The sequence below is a fragment of the Panthera uncia genome, chromosome D4, assembly GCF_023721935.1.
Source record: "Panthera uncia isolate 11264 chromosome D4, Puncia_PCG_1.0, whole genome shotgun sequence".
Lineage (NCBI taxonomy): Eukaryota > Metazoa > Chordata > Mammalia > Carnivora > Felidae > Panthera > Panthera uncia.
Window position 1 is genome coordinate 71,046,574 of NC_064807.1, and position 20,746 is coordinate 71,067,319.

General features: G+C 41.6%; 1 protein-coding gene across 2 annotated transcripts in view; it reads right to left on the reverse strand.

Annotated features, from left to right (window-relative positions):
* ZFP37 (ZFP37 zinc finger protein) overlaps positions 1–19,439 on the reverse strand; it is a 50,375-nt gene extending 30,936 nt beyond the window's left edge. The window contains exons 1-5 of one of the 2 annotated variants that reach the window (XM_049636217.1): positions 19,097–19,151; positions 14,405–14,493; positions 13,622–13,748; positions 13,179–13,313; positions 5,399–8,023 (exon numbers count right to left, since the gene is read on the reverse strand). In XM_049636217.1, coding sequence (XP_049492174.1) covers positions 6,483–8,023; positions 13,179–13,313; positions 13,622–13,721 — 1,776 coding nt within the window. In that variant the 5' untranslated portion in view covers positions 13,722–13,748; positions 14,405–14,493; positions 19,097–19,151 and the 3' untranslated portion in view covers positions 5,399–6,482. Of the gene's footprint in view, positions 1–5,398; positions 8,024–13,178; positions 13,314–13,621; positions 13,749–14,404; positions 14,494–19,096 lie in introns of those variants that run through there. The other variant, XM_049636226.1, reaches the window with a different exon arrangement.
* Positions 19,440–20,746: the final 1,307 nt, after the last annotated feature.

Below are 20,746 nucleotides of genomic sequence, written 5' to 3' on the forward strand. Positions count from 1 at the left end.
AAGATGGGGGTCCAGAGGCCTAATACAGTGAGTGGGAAAAACACTCACTTCAGAGCTCTTCACCAGGTTCGCAGAAGCTTTGTTGGGCCTGCAATGTATGTAAACTTCGTCCTTTGTCCAATCCTGCATTTCCTCCTTCCTTTCATAGATACTGGGTTTTTTTTAAATGTTTTGATTTATTTTTGAAAGAGAGCGAGACAGAGCGCGAACAGGGGAGGAGCAGAGAGAGAGGGACACAGAATCCGAAGCAGGCTCCAGGCTCTGAGCTGTCAGCACAGAGCCCAACGTGGGGCTCGAACTCCTGAACCACAAGATCATGACCTGAGCTGAAGTCGGATGCTTAACTGACTGAGCCACCCAGGCGCCCCTAGAGTTAGTGTTCTATAAACACCAATTAGGTCAAGATGTTTTATAATGTTCTTTAGGTGATATATGTGCTTACTAATTTTTCCTTTTTTAAAAATTTTAATTTAAATACCAGTTAGTTAACAGGGTCTTTACTAACGTTCTGTCTAGCTGTTTTATCAGCTGCCTAGAGAAGGATGTGAAAATCAATTATGATTGTGGAATTGTTTATATTTCTCCTTAATTCTTTCCACGTTTGCTTCTTATACTTTAGAGCTCTGTTTTAGGTGCATAAATGTTTATGAATGTTTTGTCTTCCTGATGAATTAATCTTTTAATCTTTAAAAAAAATTTTTTTTAATGTTTGTTTATTTTTGAGATGGAGAGAGACAGAGCATGAACGGGGGAGGGGCAGAGAGAGAGGGAGACACAGAATCGGAAGCAGGCTCCAGGCTCTGAGCCATCAGCCCAAAGCCCGACACGGGGCTCGAACTGACGGACCACAAGATCATGACCTGAGCTGAAGTCGGACTTTTAACCAACTGAGCCACCCAGGCGCCCCTCTTTTAATCTTTTTAAATTGGCCCTCTTTATCTGTTAATAGTTTCACTGAGAAGTCTGTTTTGTCTGCTATAAATATAGCCATTTATGCCTTTGTATGCTTACTATTTGTGTGATATATCATTTTAATCCATTTAATTTCGACTTAATTGTGTCTTTTTATTTATTTATTTAAAATTTTTACTTTTGAGAGAGTGAGCACAAGTGGGGAAGGGGCAGAGAGGGAGACACAGTATCTGAAGCAGGCTCCAGGCTCTGAGCTGTCAGCACAGATCCCGACACGGGTCTTGAACTCATGAACTGCGAGAGCATGACCTGAGGCAAAGTTGGACACTTAACCAACTAAGCCACCCCAGCGCCCCTCTGTGTCTTTTTAAAGTATAGATCTTGTGCAGAGCTAAAACTGGGTCTTGCCTTTTTATCCATTATGAAAATCTCTGCCTTTTAATTTGAGAGTTTTGTCAACTAACTTCTAAAGTAATGATTGCTAAGATTGGGTTTAGGTCTACTATGTTATTATTTCTATTGTTTGTCTCCTTTGATTTTCTTCTTTTGCATCTCCCTTCCTACTTCTATTATGCATTTTTTTAAGTTTATTTATTTTGAGAGAGACAGAGACAGCACAAGTTGGGGAGGGGCAGAAAGAGCAGAGAAAGAACCCCAAACAGGCTCTGTGCTGCCGGAGCATAGCTCCACACAGGGCTCGAACTCACAAAACTGTGAGATCATGACCTAAGCTGAAACCAAGAGTTGGATGCTTAACTGACTGAGCTACCCAGGTACCCCTCCATTATGAATTTTAAAATTAAAACATTTTTTTTCTACTGACCTATTTCAAGTTCAATGACTTCCCTGTCATTTACATTCTGCTGGTAAACTTATCCAGTGAATTAAAAAACTTTTTAAAAATATTTGTTTTGGGGCGCCTGGGTGGCGCAGTCGGTTAAGCGTCCGACTTCAGCCAGGTCACGATCTCACGGTCCGTGAGTTCGAGCCCCGCGTCAGGCTCTGGGCTGATGGCTCGGAGCCTGGAGCCTGTTTCCGATTCTGTGTCTCCCTCTCTCTCTGCCCCTCCCCCGTTCATGCTCTGTCTCTCTCTGTCCCAAAAATAAATTAAAAAACGTTGAAAAAAAAAAATTAAAAAAAAAAAATATTTGTTTTAATTTTGAGAGAAAGTGAGTGTGCAAGTAGGGGAGGGGCAGAGATAGAGGGGGACAGATGATCTGAAGCAGGCTCCACGCTGACAGCAGAGATGGGGCTCGAACTCACAAACCACAAGATCATGACCTGAGCCAAAGTCAGATGCTTAACCAATTGAGCCACTCAGACACCCCTCCAGTGAATTTTAAATTTCAGACATTGTACTTCTAAGTTCTAGAGTTTTCTTTTGGTTTTTCTCCAGTTTCTATTTATTTGCTTAGTTCTTAAAAAATGTGTATTCATTGTGAGCATATCTTTATTTCACTAAGCAGTATTATAACACTTATATTAATATCCTCATATGCTCATCCTAACTTTTGGATTGGTTGTCTCTTTTCTTGAATAGGGTCACATTTTCCTAATTGTTTAACTGTCAAGTAAATTTTTCTTGTATCCTAGATATCATGAATGATAAGTTGTGGAGAGTTTGGATTCTGTTATATTTCTCTGAAGAGTGTTAACATTTTTGTTTTAGCAAGTAATTAGCATGGTTGAACTCAAACTTCAAACTAATTCTGTGGGGCAGCAGCACAAATAAAAGCTCAGTTCTCTTGTCTTTAGTTGAAACATTAGGAGTCTGGGCCAAATATGCATGGTTCAGAGATCAGACAGGGATTTGGGCAGAGTTTATTCACAGAATTTGGGTTGCTCCTTCTTTGAGTCTTTCTTTTCTGGGATTTTCCTTTCACTTTTCAGTGGCTGTGGTTTCCCTGAAACTCAGCCCTGTACTTTTTCATCTCCAAAAGACTGAATGTTTTCTATCAAATTACCCACCTCTGCCACACCAACTTTAGCATATCCTCAGGATAAAAGCTGTGATCTAACTTACCATTCCCTTCTTCCAAATTTCAACTCTTTTCCATAATCTGCTTTTGTTCACTCTCCAGTACCTTCAGGTCATTGGTTGTGTGTGTGTGTGGTTTTCCAGAGTTTATAACTGTTATCTGTGGAGGATCAGGATCAGTAGGAATCTACTTGGCCATACCAGTAATGAAAACTCATTACAATAAAATAAAATCAATTCATGAAAATAGAAAAATTACTTAGAAAAACATAAAACTTACTCTTAAACTGACAATCTTGAATCACCATCCACATAATGATAGTGATATTTTGCATTTTCTAACATATGTATTTGTGTGTATAAACATTATCTTTATATTAAAGAAATGTCTCAGAAACATTTTCAAATACTCTTAAATTTTAACAATGATTTATACCAGTGTTTCTCAAAGTGTGGTCCCCAGACCAGCACCATCAGCATCTCCTGGGAAGTTATTAAAAATGCAAATTCTCAGCCTCCCACCCCCTACTGTCCCAGACCTACTGAGTCAGAAACTTTGTGGATGGGGCCCATTTCTAATGTCTGTGTTTTAACAAGCCCTCCAGTCAATTTTGACACATGCTATCATTTAAACTCACCTCTGTATGTCTATTTTCTTTCATTCTTCATCTCCAATAATTTTTTAGACATCCTTTCTTCAGTCATTGATGCTAACATTTAATTCCTTTTTTACCGTACTCGTTGGCTTTCAAACACTTATTTCCACTGCTCAGGCATACATACCTATATTCCTCACTGTCCCAGGTATGGTACTATTATGGGTTCTCCACAAGGTGTGGGAAATTTGACCTAGTCATCACATGCAACTGTTTTATCCTTCTAAAAAGTACAGACTTTCCACAGCTCTGGAAAGTGAAGATTCATTCTGTGTTTGGTGCCAGGCTTCCACTTGGTTACAAATTACTGATGGAAAATGGCTTTCACATTGCATTTTCCTTCTCTGAAAGTAAATAAGTTACTTAGAAATGAGGGTATAACATTCATGAGTTGATTTTTCAACACACACGTGTATATACACACACATTTCATTCTCAATACCTATATCTGTTAATTCTCTGAAGTGAGGAGATCAAGAAGGCAGGAATTTGAATGGGAAATATTTGCAAAGATGACACTTAACCACATATTCGCTGAGGGGCCATCATTATACTAGCCTAGTATCCAGATGAAATATTTATTGAGCAGAACTGACCACTAAAAAAGTCTTGCTTATTAACCCGTATGTTTCTTCTGAAGAACAAATGAGGTAATGTAGTAAATGTGCTGTAAAAATGTAAAAGGTGACATACATGCCAAATATTATTATTATCTTATATTATGAAACCATTTTTGTGCTTAAGTCACTGTTTTTAGTGTAACAACTTAAATTTTAATACAATTCAGCTGTGTTTTTTATCTATGACTCGTGAATAAAAAATAATAATAATAGGGGCACCTGGGTGGCTCAGTCGGTTAAGTGTCCAACTTCAGGTCAGGATCTCACAGTTCGTGAGTTCAAGCCCTGCAGCAGGCTCTGTGCTGATAGCTCAGAGCCTGGAGCCTGCTTTGGATTCTGTGTCTCCCTCTCTCTCTGCCCCTTCCCTGCTTGCGCTCTGTCTCTCTCTCTCTCAAATAAACATTAAAAAATTATTTTTAGGGGCGCCTGGGTGGCTCAGTCGGTTGAGCGTCCGACTTCAGCTCAGGTCAGGATCTCACAGTTTGTGAGTTTGAGCCCCGTGTCGGGCTCTGTGCTGACAGCTCAGAGCCTGGAGCCTGTTTCAGATTCTGTGTCTCCCTCTCTCTGCCCCTTCCCCGCTCATGCTCTGTCTCTCCCTGTCTCTCAAAAATGAATAAACGTTAAAAAAATTTTTAATAAAAAATATTATTTTTAATTAAAAAAATAAATAAGTATGCAGTGGAAAATAGGTCTCATGTGCAAACTCAAATTGATCCATAGTAACCTCTGGAATGCATGCTTTTTTTTTTTTTTTAATGTTTACTTATTTTTGAGAGTGAGGGAGACACAGCATGAGCAGAGGAGGGGCACAGAGAGAGGGAGACACAGAATCCGAAGCAGGCTCCAGGCTCTGAGCTGTCAGCACAGAGCCTGATGTGGGGCTCAAACCCACAAACTGTGAGATCATGACCTCAGCTGAAATTGGGCGCTTAACCAACTGAGCCACCCAGGTGCCCCTGGAATACATGCTTAAGAATGATTCTGAGGCCACGTCTAGATTCACTCAGAATGAGTGTGGTGACCCATTAGCAATGTTTGCTATTGAGCAAGAACAGGAAGTAGTGGCATTTGTTACAATACATTTGAAACCCCAGATTGAGGTGTTTGTATATACGTGCTCTGAATATGAGACAAAACGGAGTGACTGTTCAGAAAAGCACTTTCATTCACCTAAAATCAAAATTTATCTTCAGTCGTTTTAAAAAATGGCATATAGAAGAAACAGTACAGAATTATAGTTGTAATTCATTATTTTAATAAAAGGACGTGTGTTTGATAGGAAAAGTCTTTGTGAATTCAATATCAAGTTTAATGCCATATCCTCAGATTCACCACCCTTCCTAATAGTCATAGAAACTTTTACTTTGTAAACAACAGCATGGAGTGGGCTCAGTGAAAATTTTAATCAGTGTTGATGTATGCATATTAAAAGGACTTTAGTTGTGAAAATAATACATTTACATTGTTCAAAAATTCGTATACAGGATATAATAAAAAGGAGGTCTCCCTCCAGTCCCAGCTCCCATTCCTGTACTCCTGTGCTCACAGAAACCACTATAAGGTTTCTTATATATTTTTTCAAACCAAGTCTATTTACATACAAATATATGTATACATATATACACACATACATATATACACACACAGAGATAGGCAAATGCACACCCTTTTGTACAAAAGTGGGAACATACTATACACACAGTTCAGCAATCTGCTTTTTTCACTTAATGATGTATCTTGGACATCATTCCCCACCAGCACCTGTGCATCCTCAGCTGCTTTCATTTTTTCTCTTAATTTTCTGTTAATATTTTTTACATAAATAACCTTTAGGAAGTTTGCAGCTGATGCAGAAGCTAACAAAGACATTAAGAAAGAGAGAGGTGATAATATCAAAGATCAGGTTCATACCAGTGGCCACAAACATTTATACATGGAAATTAACAGATATGCAAATTCAATTCTCATATGTGGTGCTTAAGTACACAAAACTCAAGCAACTCAGGAATTTAGCATATGTAATTTGCTTCTCTACTGCTCTGATTTTTCAGCTTATTAACATTTTTAAAAGCTTTATATTTTGGTCTGAACACATAAATAATTAATAATTGAGTACTTTTAAAACAGTATTTTCTATAAAAGGTTGGTATCAAGTTTAAACTCTCCATCCATTGCTTCCCTGTAAGATTCATTTTCAAATTCTCTCGTATGTAGCGAGGTGTGACTTCTTATTAAAGGCTTTCTAACATCCTTAAAATTCAGACTTCTTCTAAGGTTAAATAAAACCTCTAGTTAAAAGGTTTTCCCAGATTAATTTCACTGAGATTTTTCTTCTGAATGAGTTTTCACATGTTTGGTAAGGGATGCATTTTGTTTGAAAGCTTTTCCACATTCATTACATTCATAGGGTTTCTCTCCAGTGTGGGATCTCTGATGTATAACAAGTTGTGACTTTACATTGAAAGCTTTTCCACATTCATTACATTCAAAAGGTTTCTCCCCAGTATGAGTCCTCTGATGTACAATGAGATGTGACTTTTGGCTAAAAGCTTTCCCACATTCATTACATTCATAGGGTTTTTCCCCAGTATGAACTCTCTGATGTTGAGTAAGGCCTTCAATTTGTTTGAAGGCCTTTCCACACTGGTTACATTCAAAAGGACTTTCACCTGTATGAGTTCTCGTGTGGTAAGTAAGAGATGAGCTATGTCCAAATGCTTTTCCACATTCATTACATTTGTAGGGTTTCTCCTTAGTATGAGTTCTTTGATGTATGATGAGGTGTGACTTCTTGCTGAAAGCTTTCCCACATTCATTACATTCAAAGGGCTTCTCACCTGTATGAATTCTCATATGTTTAGTAAGGGATGAGCTATACTTAAAAGCCTTTCCACATTCATGACATTCATATGGTATTTCACCTGTATGAGTCCTCACATGTTCTGTAAGAGATGAGTTATACCTAAAGGATTTTCCACATTCCTTACATTCATAGGGCTTCTCACCTGTATGAGATCTTACATGTTGAATAAGGTTTGAGCTGTGTCTAAAGGTTTTCCCACAATCAGTACATTTATAGGGCTTTTCCCCAGTATGAACTCTCAGATGGTCAGTGAGGGCATGTTTATGACTGTGGGCTTTGCCACACTGAGTACACTCATATGGCTTTTCTCCAGTGTGAGTTCTCTGATGCACAACGAGGTGTGACTTTTGGCTAAAGGCTATCCCACATTCATCGCATTCATATGGTTTCTCCCCAGTATGAATTCTCTGATGGTCAGTGAGTCCTTGCTTGTGACTGAGAACCTTCCCACATTGATTACATTCATAGGGTTTGGCTTTAGCTTGAGTTTTGTCACACTTAGTAGATGAGCTACGGCTGGATGATTTCTCATGTTTCTTTCCAGTTTGAATTTTGTCGCATTTAGTATGGGATGAGCTATGATGAGATAATTTCTCATGTTTCTTGCCAGTTTGAGTTTTGTCATGCTTATTAGATAAGCTATGGTTGGATAATTTCTGTTTCTTTCCAGTTTGATTTTTGTTTTTCTTTGTATCAGGTAAGCTATGGCTGAAAGATTTCTTGTGCTCTTTAGTTACATTAGGTTTCTTTTTTGCATAGTTTCTTATATGACCAAGTAAGTCTAAATTCTGTTTCAAACTCTTTCCATGTGAATCAAATTTAAGCTTTCTTTTTGAAGGAACATGTTTTGTACTCACATTTATTTCCCCCAGTGAGCTACATTCATGGCCTTTCTTCTTAGTCAGACTTTTTTTCTTAAATGCAACTTCCCTGAGGAGTTTGTTTTGAGATTCCTGGTGATTCCCTAGCTGGTGGTTATCTTGCTGGACTTCTTCTAAAATGGAATTCAATGAGACATTCTTAAGAATCTTTTCACTCTCATATTTTGAACTACAACTTATAAAACAAATGCCCTATTGTGGGGCTGAATCTTTATTCAAGCTTCATATCCCAAGGTGAATGAAATATCAAGTGTAAATGTCCCTAAGCTTTTGGACTTGAGGGGAAAGTGCTGTAGAGAGCACTTCCAAGTGCTTATCCAAGAAAAGATAATTGACAATAGTAATTAGAAAAAATTTTGCCTGTTTACAAATATAACCTTGTAACCTGGGATAGATGATAAGATAAACTGAAGGAGCAGTGACTAGGTAATAGATGAAGTTAAAAGAGCTTGTGATTGTAGTTGGTATTTTTTGAGGTTTCTCCACAGCCCAAGCTTCCCAGCTTTGATAACTGCCAATTCATTCACAGTATTTGGCTCCCACAGCCTGTACTACATTAATTCAGCTCTCTATGGTCACAAATGGAGACACATCTGGCTCAAGCCAAAGTGTCCAATATGAGTCTTCCTCCTAAATATTTAGACTCTAGTTTGTCTCCATTGGGTTTATACAATGATATAAAACGAGTAATAGTAAAGTCATATCTTCCCTGTGTAAACAGAAAGTTCATCAGTATGAAGAATGAAGCATACATCCACAAAGAAGCAGAGATGTGAGATCACATGTTCTCAAAGAGACCATTTGTCTAATCCCAATTCTGGATGGCTTTCCAGTTCCTAGTTCTAATCCCTGGTAGGGTCAGGATGACATATCCACCTTTAGGTTACAAGAGATAAACCTAAGTCCTTATAGTAAATTCCTCGATTTACTTAGGCTAGCCTGAGTAAATTTTTGTTACTGCCCTCCAAAGAGCCAAAATAGAGAAAATAAGGGAAGTCTACCAAGAAATACTGAACAGTTTATAGGTGACTAAGGGAATAAGCAGGAAAGGGTGTTCCAGTGCTACCACCTACGATCAATATAATAACGACATTCCTGTACTAAAACAAACAAACAAACAAACAACCAAAAAACCCCCGAAAAACTAAAAAACCAACCAAACAAAAAACAACCCTACAGTTTCTGAGTCCCCTGATGCTTTTACCATGATAAAATTCATAGAAATGAGATTTACACCATTTAGAGTTACAATGTACACATGTATCTGTTTTCCAACAGTTTGCTATGGAGCATACCTTTGTTTCTGTCAGGTCACTCTACTAATTACTAATCATAAATTTTAAGCTTATTCCCAGCTTTAAGTGATTGCTCACGTCCTTCCTTCCACACATTATACAATTACACATTTTAAGATACCTTCCCAGTGTGTGTTTTCCTTCTCTGAGTCCACCACCCACACTGACACATGGGGGCAATTATGTTTGTACCATTATGATCCAAACTCTGGTTGAAAACAATTGATTGAACAGTGGTAAACATAGGGCCCAAACTAGACCAATACTATTCTTTCTCCTAAGAATTTAGAATTGAAATTCAAAGACCTCTTTTAGCTAGGTATGGATACGACATGTGTAAAAATCCAAAAACTTAAGAGTTGGGACTACCATTTTGAGGCAGCTTTCTTCAGTTATGTGGGTGGAAAAGCAGAAAAAGCTTTAGGATGGGAATTAAACAGACTCAAAGAGAGAAACAGATGTAAGAGTCTCAAAGAATATAAGAAACTGAACAGCTGCCTTGGTCATAAAGGAACAACACATGGATAAAGTGAAAACCGGGATCAAACAGAAAAGAGTTTTAGTATTTGGATATAAGCCAGGAAACACCATTACTTTCACGGAGGACTTTGAAGAGATTAGTTCCCATGGGGTAAAAAAATCAATTTTTGTAGGTATAGATATAGTGGTATAGATATAACAGGGAGAGGTAGAGTTGCCAGCTGCTTTTTCCTTTAGGAAACTTTAAGTGGTACAAGCATTTTGGGGGAAAGGGTAGAACAAGAGCAAGACAAAGGTGGCCTCTTCCAATGTCCAAGGATTCTGGAGAGGATAGAGGCAAATCTTCTGGGAAGAAAGGGATCAAAACTCAAACCTTTCCCCTTGAGGTGTAACATTATAAGAACCTCTTATAATGATGAAGATTGGCCAGCAGGAAAAAATATAAAGCACTATGAGAGAAATTTACCATGAGGGGAAAAGATAGAATCTGAACTAGTGAAATGGTATAATAATAGGGTAATAATGAAGAGAGTTGAGTCTGATAGAGCATATGATTACAATTGTGAGCTTATCCTGGGGCGCCTGGGTGGTTCAGTCGGTTAAGCGTCCAACTTCGGCTCAGGTCGTAAACTCGCGGTCTATTGAGTTTAAGCCCCGCGTCGGGCTCTGTGGTGACAGCTCAGAGCCTGGAGCCTGCTTCCAATTCTGTCTGTCTGTCTGTCTCTCTCTCTCTCTCTCTCAAAAATAAATAAACATTAAAAAAAAAAAAAAAAAGACTGTAAGCTTATCCTGAATCTGAGAGAGTAACTAACACCTGAATTTTAAGCTAAAATGACTGAAGTATATAGCTCAATAGACTCAGCAAATCATTGGAAGGAATAGAACAGTCTTTCCTTGAAGCAATTCCAAGTACTATATAGGAAACTGAACTGAGAAGAAAGTCACTATAGCAATGACAAAGATGCATTAAATGATTCAGTATTATTTTTTAGTTGCAACACCAAGTAACAGTGAGAAAAGTAAACACAGCCAAAATGGGAGCCACTAATGGATGGATCGAAAACTCCATGAGGTCCCTTCATTCGCCATTTGAAGGACTAGTCCTTCTGGTTTCAAGAATTCGTGGAGAGTTGGAAAATTCAGAGGACACTTAAAAATATACTGTAAACATTCTGCTAAGTTGGGGACTATAGTGATGTAAATAATAAGTGAATATTTTAATATTTGGTGGCAACACCTAAGATGAATTACTTAAAAAATGAATTCAACAAATCAGCCTAAGAATTAGAACAATTTAGGCATGAGATAATGTAAAGCTAATTTGGGTGATGTCCGTGAGAAGTGAAGACAGCAAACAAACAAATCAGGAACTGAGGAGAGGATAGAAAAAGAGAAGGCAGAGAGCAAAGATGCACTGGAACTCCATGGTAGACAGGCCTTAAATCAAAGTAGACCCGGGGCACCTGGGTGGCTCAGTAGGTTAAGGGTCCGACTTCCACTCAGGTCATGTTCTTGCAGTTCGTGAGTTCGAACCCCACGTCAGGCTCTGTGCTGACAGCTCAGAGCCTGGAGCCTGCTTCAGATTCTGTGGCTCGCTCTCTGCCTGCCCCTTCCCCCCTCCCCTCTCTCAAAAATAAAATAAACGTTAAAAAAATTTTCAAAGTAGACCCTGATAAAAATATGGAAGGTGAAAGGAAGCTCTAATTTAGAAAGAAATATAAAGCTTTCCATTTCTGACACTCTGAGAATGAGCTTTCCTGTAAAGTAGGTAAAAATATGAGTGCAACACAAAGAAACTGGAGATTTATCTGGACAAGATAAATTTTTCTTGAAAGTCACCCATGTAGAATAAGTAGCTTGTATTTGCACAAATGATTCTTTTGAGGAAAATACAATAGAAAAAAAAAAAAAGAACAGAGAGCAGAAGACAAAAGCTTAGGGATACTTCAGCAAGTGGAAAGAAGAGAATCTGGTGAAATAAATGCAAAGAAGCACTTAGAAGATCAGATTTAAGTGGTATATAATTTAAGCTAAGTAGGCAAGAATTTCATGCTGATCGAAACTATTAAAATATGTGCTGGAAGGTAAGCAGGGGTTACTTTAAAGCCAGAAATTTACATAGAGACACAAAATCTGTAGGATTTGACTGTAGAGGTTAAGGAGCAAATGGAAATGATGATTCATTATAGACCACAGGTCTGGAGCGTTTTCACAGTGAAAGAAGGGAAGTGGAAAGTAATTAAAGGCAGGGAGCATCATGCCAAGAGATTTGGAAAGAGGATGGACCCAAGAAGGTTTGAACACATAAGGAGAGAAATGTATCATGGAGTCCCAGAATTTGACTGGATGAAGGGAAATATACTGAGGATATTAGTAAAAAAGGAGATAATAAAAAACAGCACTGCTTTAAACAAGGTAAGCAGTGATGGGACTTTGAGAACAGCTAAGAGGAGTCACTGCTCCTCCTGGAAGCTGAGCAAATGGAGAGCATAAATGAGGAAAGATGACGGACTATATATGGAAAGGTCAGTTAGGCATCTGAGGTATGGTATCAAAGGTTCAGAACTCTAGTTGTCACCTTTTTCCTACCACAATATGAATGGTGTGGCATACTGTATTACTGTTCCCTGTGGAAAGATTGTACCTCCCAGGCCCCTGCATGCCACTTAAATCCTCCCTGGAGAAGGGCTGTACATTCCTACCCTGCTGAGCTTAGGAGTGGCCAGGTGATCTGCTCTAACCAATTAGCCAATAAAATGTGAGCAGAAAGAGATATCTACCACTTCCATTCAGTAGTTTTAAGTCAACAAGTGGTTCTACTCATTCTTCTTTCCTTGTGACATGAGAGCAGGATTTGCCAAATAGGGACTGCTCTTTCGACGTAGGTCCAAAGGATAATGTGGAATAGGGCTACAGCATAAGCAAGAAACAAATCTTTCTTGTTGGAAGCCACTGAGATTTGGGGGTCATTCCTTAATTGAGCCTAACTTAGCCTAAGCTAACTGATGCAAGTGGTGTAAGCAAACCCCCATACGTGAAGACTGGCTTACAACTGTAGTGAACCTCAGATGAGAACCTCACACGTAGACAGGTTCATAGACAGAAGAGATATTAGAATCTCCAAGGTTAGAGAATCTTTGTAGTTTGAACTCCTCCTCCCCCAGGAGAGGATATTTTTCAACTGCTACTCCTGGTTAAGAAAGAAAGGTCTCAAATATTTAAGATTTTAAAAATAAATTATTCATTGGGTTGGCTGGGTGGCTCAGTCGGTTAAGCGTCCGACTTTGACTCAGGTCATGATCTCACGGTTCACGAGCCCCGCATCAGGCCCTCTGCTGTCAGAGCAGAGCCTGCTTCGGATCCTCTGTCTCCCTCTCTCTCTGCCCCTTCCCTGCTCATGCTCACTCCCTCTCAAAAATAAACATCAATCATTCAATCAATCAATCAATCATTGAAGAATCGCAAAGTTACCACCAAAAAACTAGGAACTTACTTCCATTGGTTCCTATTTGCTTGGGTCTTGCTATTTCACTGGGACCACCTTGTCTAGGTTTTTTGCCCTTCCCCAACCGTGGCTCTTCTCCTTTTTCCAACTTGGAGATCATGTCTGGTTTGGGAGCTTGATAACCTGCTCATGAGAAATGGTACAAATTGAGTGTTAGGAAAACAAACATCCCAGAAATCAAACGCTAATATTTGGACTTCAGAGCCTTGAAAGAATTAAGAATATACGGCTTCTGAAATTTCACAATGGCTGCCCATGTACCCTCTCCAAGGAGACCTTCCATTTTGGAGACAGGGACACAGTATCTTGAGTTGTACCCAAAAGGGATCACAACTCTTTGATTCATAATAACCATGGCCAAATTTATCAAGAACTTCAGAGAGAAGGTATCACCATGCACACATTTTGAATTATGAAAGAACTGTCCTTACCCATTGAGGCAAGGTTGCTGTAGTTCTCCAGCATCACATCCTTATACAGGTTCCTCTGGGCAGGATCTAGTTGCTCCCATTCCTTCTGGGTAAAAGCCATAGTCACATCTTTGAATGTTACTGATCCCTGTAACAGCAATACTTCTATTCAGTCTAATGTTATTCACATTAGTGAGTGATTTGGACAAGATAATAATGATTTGTTCTTAGCTCAACCATTCAATTTGATCATGATGTTATAGTGGATACTAATTCTTTACCTAATTATACATTTTTTGAGAGGCAAAAATCATATTAAGAAATGTCCCTATTATGGACTGAATGTTTGAGTACCCCCAAAATTCATACGCTGAAACCCTCCCCTCCAATGTGATGGTATTAGGAGATAGGGCCTGCAGGAAGTAATTAGAATGGGATGAGTTCATGAGGGTGGAGTCTCCATGAATAGGATTAATGCCCATATAAGAGTCACAAGACAGCTTGCTTCCTCTCTCTGCTCCTTCTGCCAAGTGAGGGTACAAGAAGTCTGCAACCTGGCAGATGGTCTCACCAGATCCCAACCAGGCTCACACCCTATCTTGGACTTCTCGCCTCCAGAACTGACAGCAGTAAATTTCTGCTGTTTATAAGCTACTCAGTTGATGGTACTTCGTTGTAGCAGCCCAAACTGACTAAAACAGTCCCACTTGTGAATTTGTTTATTCAAGAGGATAAAGAGTGAAAAAAGTCATACAATTATCAGAGAGAAAGACAATTACCAAAACAAACAGAATCAGTCTTTACCTTTTCTTCTATAACAAAAAACAGTGGAATAGTGTTTATGAGGTAGAAGAATTGAGATCCTTGATTTTTAGAACCAGCAAAAAAATCACCTATATTTGGAAGCAAAAGTAATGTATTTTAGGCATGTAAGGATGCAGAAAATATAATACGTATATATTTTAGAAGTAAAGAAAAGGAGAGGGACAGGGAAGGAGGAGGAGGAGAAGAAAAGGAGTGATTTTTAAAAGAAGGAAAAGTGAATCAGAATAAAGATTTCAAGATTGGGAAGGACATAATGTACAAGAAAGAGCTGTGAATAATAAAACCAGTCAAATGTCTAGTTACATCCAAGTAACTTGATAATCTTCTTGTACAACTGTTACAAAAATCATTAAAATCAAGAGTCGTGACTTAGGGGCACCTGGGTGGCTCAGTCGGTTAAGTGTCTGACTTTGGCTCAGGTCATGATCTCGCCGTCCATGAGTTCAAGCCCCTCATCAGGCTCTGTGCTGACAGCTCGGAGCTTGGAGCCTGCTTAGGATTCTGTGTCTCCCTCTCTCTCTGCCCCTCCCCCACTCATGCTCTGTCTCTCAGAAATAAATAAATGTTAAAAAATTAAAAAAAAAAAAGAGGCGTGACTTAAGAAAAATAAACAGGAATATAAGGTGGGGGATGGGGAGAAATTAAAGCATGTTTAAGATCTCCTCTTATTAGGCAGGTGAGAGGAGGAGACACAGCTCCTGGAGAAGTTTGCCACTAATGAATACACGCTTGAACAGATTTGTTTCACATTGAAAAATAACTCCCTACCTCCATAGACCACCAATCAATTAGCTGTGTATGTCACCAATCTCTCACCTGACAAACCTCCAGTCATGGACATCTAAGAAGTCCCATCATTGACTGTCACTGTCCTCTCAATCACTGATAGACTGATCCCAACAAAGTCCCCTATCAGTAACAGCAACAAATCTCCCCAGTCACCCCCACACACTCCAATCACAAAATCCCACAGGTCTCTCAACTATGGATACCTAAAGAACACATCAGTCTCTTCTCTGATGCAACCCCAAATCCCGACTCTACCAGTCCCCAATCACTGACGCCAACAGACCTCCACCAACAGTGGCGTTTACAGAAACCCGAATCAGTACCAGCCAACTTCACTATACCTTCAATCTCTTTAGCCATTCCCTTCACCTGCTTGCTTTGCCTGAAATCTACCTTCTCCTGAGGATCCTGCTCCCTTACAAGGCTCCCTGCTGGAGGTTATTTGGTTTGGCCCAACCATGACTCGTGTACCTCACGGCCTGAAGTTGAGGTCAACGATAACTTTCAACTATTCTTCATTCATCCTTCAAAATCCCTATCACGTTTAGAGTATCACCAGACTTCAACCCATTAACCCTCCATTTCAACGATTAACTAGAAGAACTCACAGCCTCACCATATAGTTGTACTCGGAGCTACGATGTAGTACAGCTAAGGAAAAGGTGCATGGGGTGAAGTCTAGAGGAAGCCAGGCACAAGTATCCAAGAGTCCTCTTCCAGTGGAGTCACACAGGACACACATGATTCCTCCAGAAATAAATCGTGAGAACACGTGTGAAATGGTGTTTCCCAGGGAAGCACCGTAGAGACTCAGTGGCGCTCACGGGCACCCTCTGCCTGGCACACACAAAAGTCCCGGATCCCCAGAAGGAAATCAGGAGTTCAGCATAAACCTCATTGTTTACATCGTTTAGTTTATTAAATGTTTTATTTATTTTTGAGACAGAAAGAGACAGTGGGCGGGAGGAGGGGAGGGGCAGAGAGAGACACACACACAGAATCTGAAGCAGGCTCCAGGCTCAGAGCTGTCAGCACAGAGCCCGACGCGGGGCTCAAACTCATGGATTGTGAGATCATGACCTGAGCCGAAGTCGGACGCTTAACCGATGGAGCCACCCAGGCGCCCCTACATAGTTTAGTTCAGGCACGGGGAGCCACTTTTATCATTTCTGGGAATGGTGCAAAGCCTCCTGCAGTCTAAGTTCTCAGATGTCAGCCAAAGGTCAACCTTGCAAGCAGGCTTTTCTAAGGACAGCTGTCAGGGGCCACTTATGTCAACTCTTCCGCACAGTAATTCTGCCTCATTCACTGCAAACCTGAACACCAGCCTCCTCTTCCCTACAGCTCCTCCACTAACTGCATCAATGCAGAAGAGCCCTTCCACACCCTGGCCTTTCTCTTTCCTGACTCCAACAATCTTTTCTTCTACCCAAACTCAGCCACTGATTCGTCGCCCAGGCATTCTTTAGACCCTTGCCACATACATTACAGCACCTCTAAAATCTCTACTTAAAACACTGTCCTGCCAGCTTACTTCTTCTAGTACCTTCCATGTCAATATTTCTCCAAATACATTCGGCCCTCATACCCATCGATCCTAACCATTTTTTCACAATCTTCCATTGCCATGCAGCCTTACTTTTCACCTGTCCTGTTTAGATTTAGTTCTAACACCATACACACTCCACGGAAAACAGCTTTCACTTCCTTGCCCCTCTTCTTCTTCACTGTACTTCCCTAGCAAAGCCTCAAACTTAAACCCAACTTAATCTCTGCCTGCAACCTTGCAGTTAAACATTCCAAAAGAAAAAAGTCAAACAACTGTGCTGACTGGACTCACTTCAAATTTATGACACATATCTCAAATGGGCACCCAATACTGAGAGCTTCCTGTTCCTCTTTCCAAGATGATTATTCCAAACATTCTCCGCTTTCTCTCTGAAATCTGCAGCACCTACTCCTTTCCCACTGTCAGCTGATGAATCTGCCTTACACTTTCTTTTTTTTTTTTTTTTAATTTTTTTTTTCAACGTTTTTTTTTTTTTTTTTTTTTTTTGGGACAGAGAGAGACAGAGCATGAACGGGGGAGGGGCAGAGAGAGAGGGAGACACAGAATCGGAAACAGGCTCCAGGCTCCGAGCCATCAGCCCAGAGCCTGACGGGGCTCGAACTCACGGACCGCGAGATCGTGACCTGGCTGAAGTCGGACGCCCAACCGACTGCGCCACCCAGGCGCCCCTGCCTTACACTTTCAAAGACAAAATAAATGTAAGTGAACAAGAACTACCTTGCCTTGTTACCACCAGTTCCACCAATCTGTTTCCAAACCCCTATCAATCTGTCTCCTTTCTGTTGAAACGGAAGACGTGTCCCTTCTGTCACTGAAGGCCAGTTTCTCCACTTATGCTTTGGATCCTATCCTCAACTGCTTTCTTGAGGATTTCACCCCCTGCAATTAACCTCTCTCTTTTGTGCCACCTATTTTTCCCTTTCTACTGAATCGTTCCTATTGACATACAAAGTTGCCTTAATATCATTCATTCAATGAAAACTGTCTCTTAATCACATGTCCCATCCAATGCCAATTTATTTGCTCCTTTTACCAGCAAAACTCCTGGTTTATACTCTGTCTCTATTTCATCACCTCCATTCTTTCAACTCATTCCAACAGGATTTTGCCCTCATCGCTCCACGAAAAAAAACTCTTCTTAATCAAAATAACCATTGAGCTACATCTTGCCAAAGTCAAATTCTCTGCAGTGATAAGTCTGGGACTCACAAGAGCTTATGACACAACGGACTCGCATGGTCTTGAAAAGCTTTCTTCTTTAAGCTTCTTTGACACCACATTTACAATTTTCATCATATCTCAGTGGCTACTCCTCATTCTCCCTTTTTTTCTGTTCTTTTCCAAACCTCTAAATGTATGAGTGACCCAGAGCTCTGTCCTTGGTCCCTCTTTTCTTCTCTATCTGCGTCCTCTCTGCAGGTGACCTCATCCAATCTTATGGCTTCAAGCACCATCTTTATGCTTGATGTCTTTCATTATGAATTCTCCAGCTCACACCTCTCCTAATTCTAGATTCATGCATCTAATGACTATGCAACATCTCTACTTGGGCATGTAATGGGCGTCTTGATGTGGCCAAAGCAGAACCACTGTCAGCCGCTCTGGCTCCCATTTATATCCACCAAATCTGGTCGTCTTCAACACAACCCTTTCGCAGAAAAAGGAAGCACCCTTTATCCGGTTCCTCAAGCCAAAAGTCTAGATGTAAAATCTTGATTCTTCTCTTCCCTCATGTTTCGTATCAGCTCATCAGGAAGTCCTACTGGCTCATCTCTAGATGTATTCTGAATCTGATTTTTCATTCCCTTGCTACGACCCTATTCTAAACCATCATCATCGCTTCCCTTTCACTATTCAATAAACTCCTAAAGGACCTCTGCACACAGACAGGGACAGTCCGGTCTCCAACTACCACAGGCACCGTAATAGACTCCCAAAGGCCACACATTGCCACACACCTCCCCAATCTCTGACACACCACGAAGCCATTTCTGATCCCCACAGCCTTCCAAACCATGGCCTTTCGGACCACCCTTCCCCCCCACCCCGCCCCCCCGCAATCACTGTCATCGCAGATACCTCGAAACACGGATTTCCTTAAACTGTGGCACCCACGGACCGCGCAGGCCCCCCATCACTGCGCCACAGATTCCCCCAGCACGCTGACCACCCCTCCCCCGCCAGAAGACCCTCCAGCCTCGCCTCCAATTCCCAAATCGCTCCTCTCAGAGACCGCGGCCACCCTCCAATCACGGACCCCCAACTAGCCCACCGCGGACCGCCCGGCCGCCCCGCCCCGCCATCGCGCTCACCGCGGCGCTGCCCCCCGGCTCCGACACGGCCATCTCCGCGGCACACCCGGCCCCTTCGGCCGTTCCCGCACCCCTCCTCCGGCCCACGCTCTCCTGCTTTGTGAGGATCGGGTCGCAGGCGGAGGCCGACATGGCGGCTGCTCGAAGCGCGGCCTTAGCGAGCCCGGCGCCTGCGATGGCGGCGCCCCTGGCTATCGCGGGAGGGCGCGGCCATCTTGACCGAGGCTCCGCCGTACAGCGGGGGCCCCGCGCTCCCGGCGCGCGCGCGGGCAGGGGGCCCCGGGACGCCGCGGAGGGTCCCGAGAGCTGAGATGCGAGGGGGCAGGAGGCGTGCTCCGGGACCCACTGCACGGTGCCTCGCGGCGCTCGACACCCCAGCCCCGGCGTCCGGAGGCTCGGCCACGCAAATGCAGAATTCGGAGTCGCCTTTCTGAATCCGTCCCTGCAGCCAGTTGCCGGGAACCCCGCAATCACGAGGCCCAGCGCGGAATCCAGACAGCCAGGATAGTAAGAGAGACTGAGGAGGAAGGAGAAAAGGCCCGATCGCTCAGACACCATTGTTTCATAGGGAAAGAGCACTAATCGTCCAAATACACGTCTTTACCTTTACGGTATAAGAACAATGAGGGGAAAAAAATGAAGCAGCAGGTTCAATGAACACATCACTCCTCAGTGAGGTCAGCTGAAGCCAAATAATCAAGCAATTGGAGCAGAAATAATTTCTCAATGAGCTATTTGGTGTACCGACGCCGTTCATTTAACAATTATGTGTTGAGCTTTTACTTTGTGCCGGCTAAGTTGCTGTGCTATGCTAGGTAATGGGGAAAGAGTGGAGACCCAGATGGAAACAGCCTTTGTTCGCCCTGATGGAATTTACAATGGGGCAGCGGACTTGTGAAGTTATCCCAAATACGTGGTTGCTTTTTCCAGAGTCAAACACACCCTGTTTCGCACCTTGCATTTAGATGAGTGAACAATTAGTTATCCCTCAGCAGTGGCTGCATCCGTTCCCCTCGAGGGCTCAATCTTTAGTCTGAATACAATTCTCAGTGCACCTTCCCTGAGCTCTTGAGACTCCTTAGGCCACCTAATTTCAGGACAGTTTTCTGCCTAGTCTCCCCATCCTATTATTGAAAAAGTTTTTCTAACAATAATTTGTTGTTGTTGTTCCACAAATCACAGTGGTGTGTTTCTCATTTATTTTCCAACTATGCCAACAATGCTTTCCCTAGTCTTGTGGCATCAATTCTAGAGCCTAGCAAAGTCTGTTGTAAATATTGTGATAGGCAGAATTCTAATATGGCCCCCATTATCTCTGCCCCTGTTATCACACCTTTAAGAGATCCCCTCTCTTTCAGGAACTTGTGATCTCATACCCATATAAGATCCCAAATGAGTTGATTTTGAGTTCATAAAAAAGTGGAGATGATTCTGGGTGGACCTGACCTAATCAGGTGAGCCCCTGAAAGAGACTGGACCCTTCCTGAAGTCAGAAATTACAAATAGGAACAGGCCTGCGGAGGGGCCACACAGCAAGAACCTGAAATCAGCCTCTCAGAGCTGAGAGTGGTTTTTGGTCTAAAACGAGCAAGACAACAGGACCTCAGTCCTCAACAGCAAGGAAATGATTTCTACTAACATTCTGAGGGA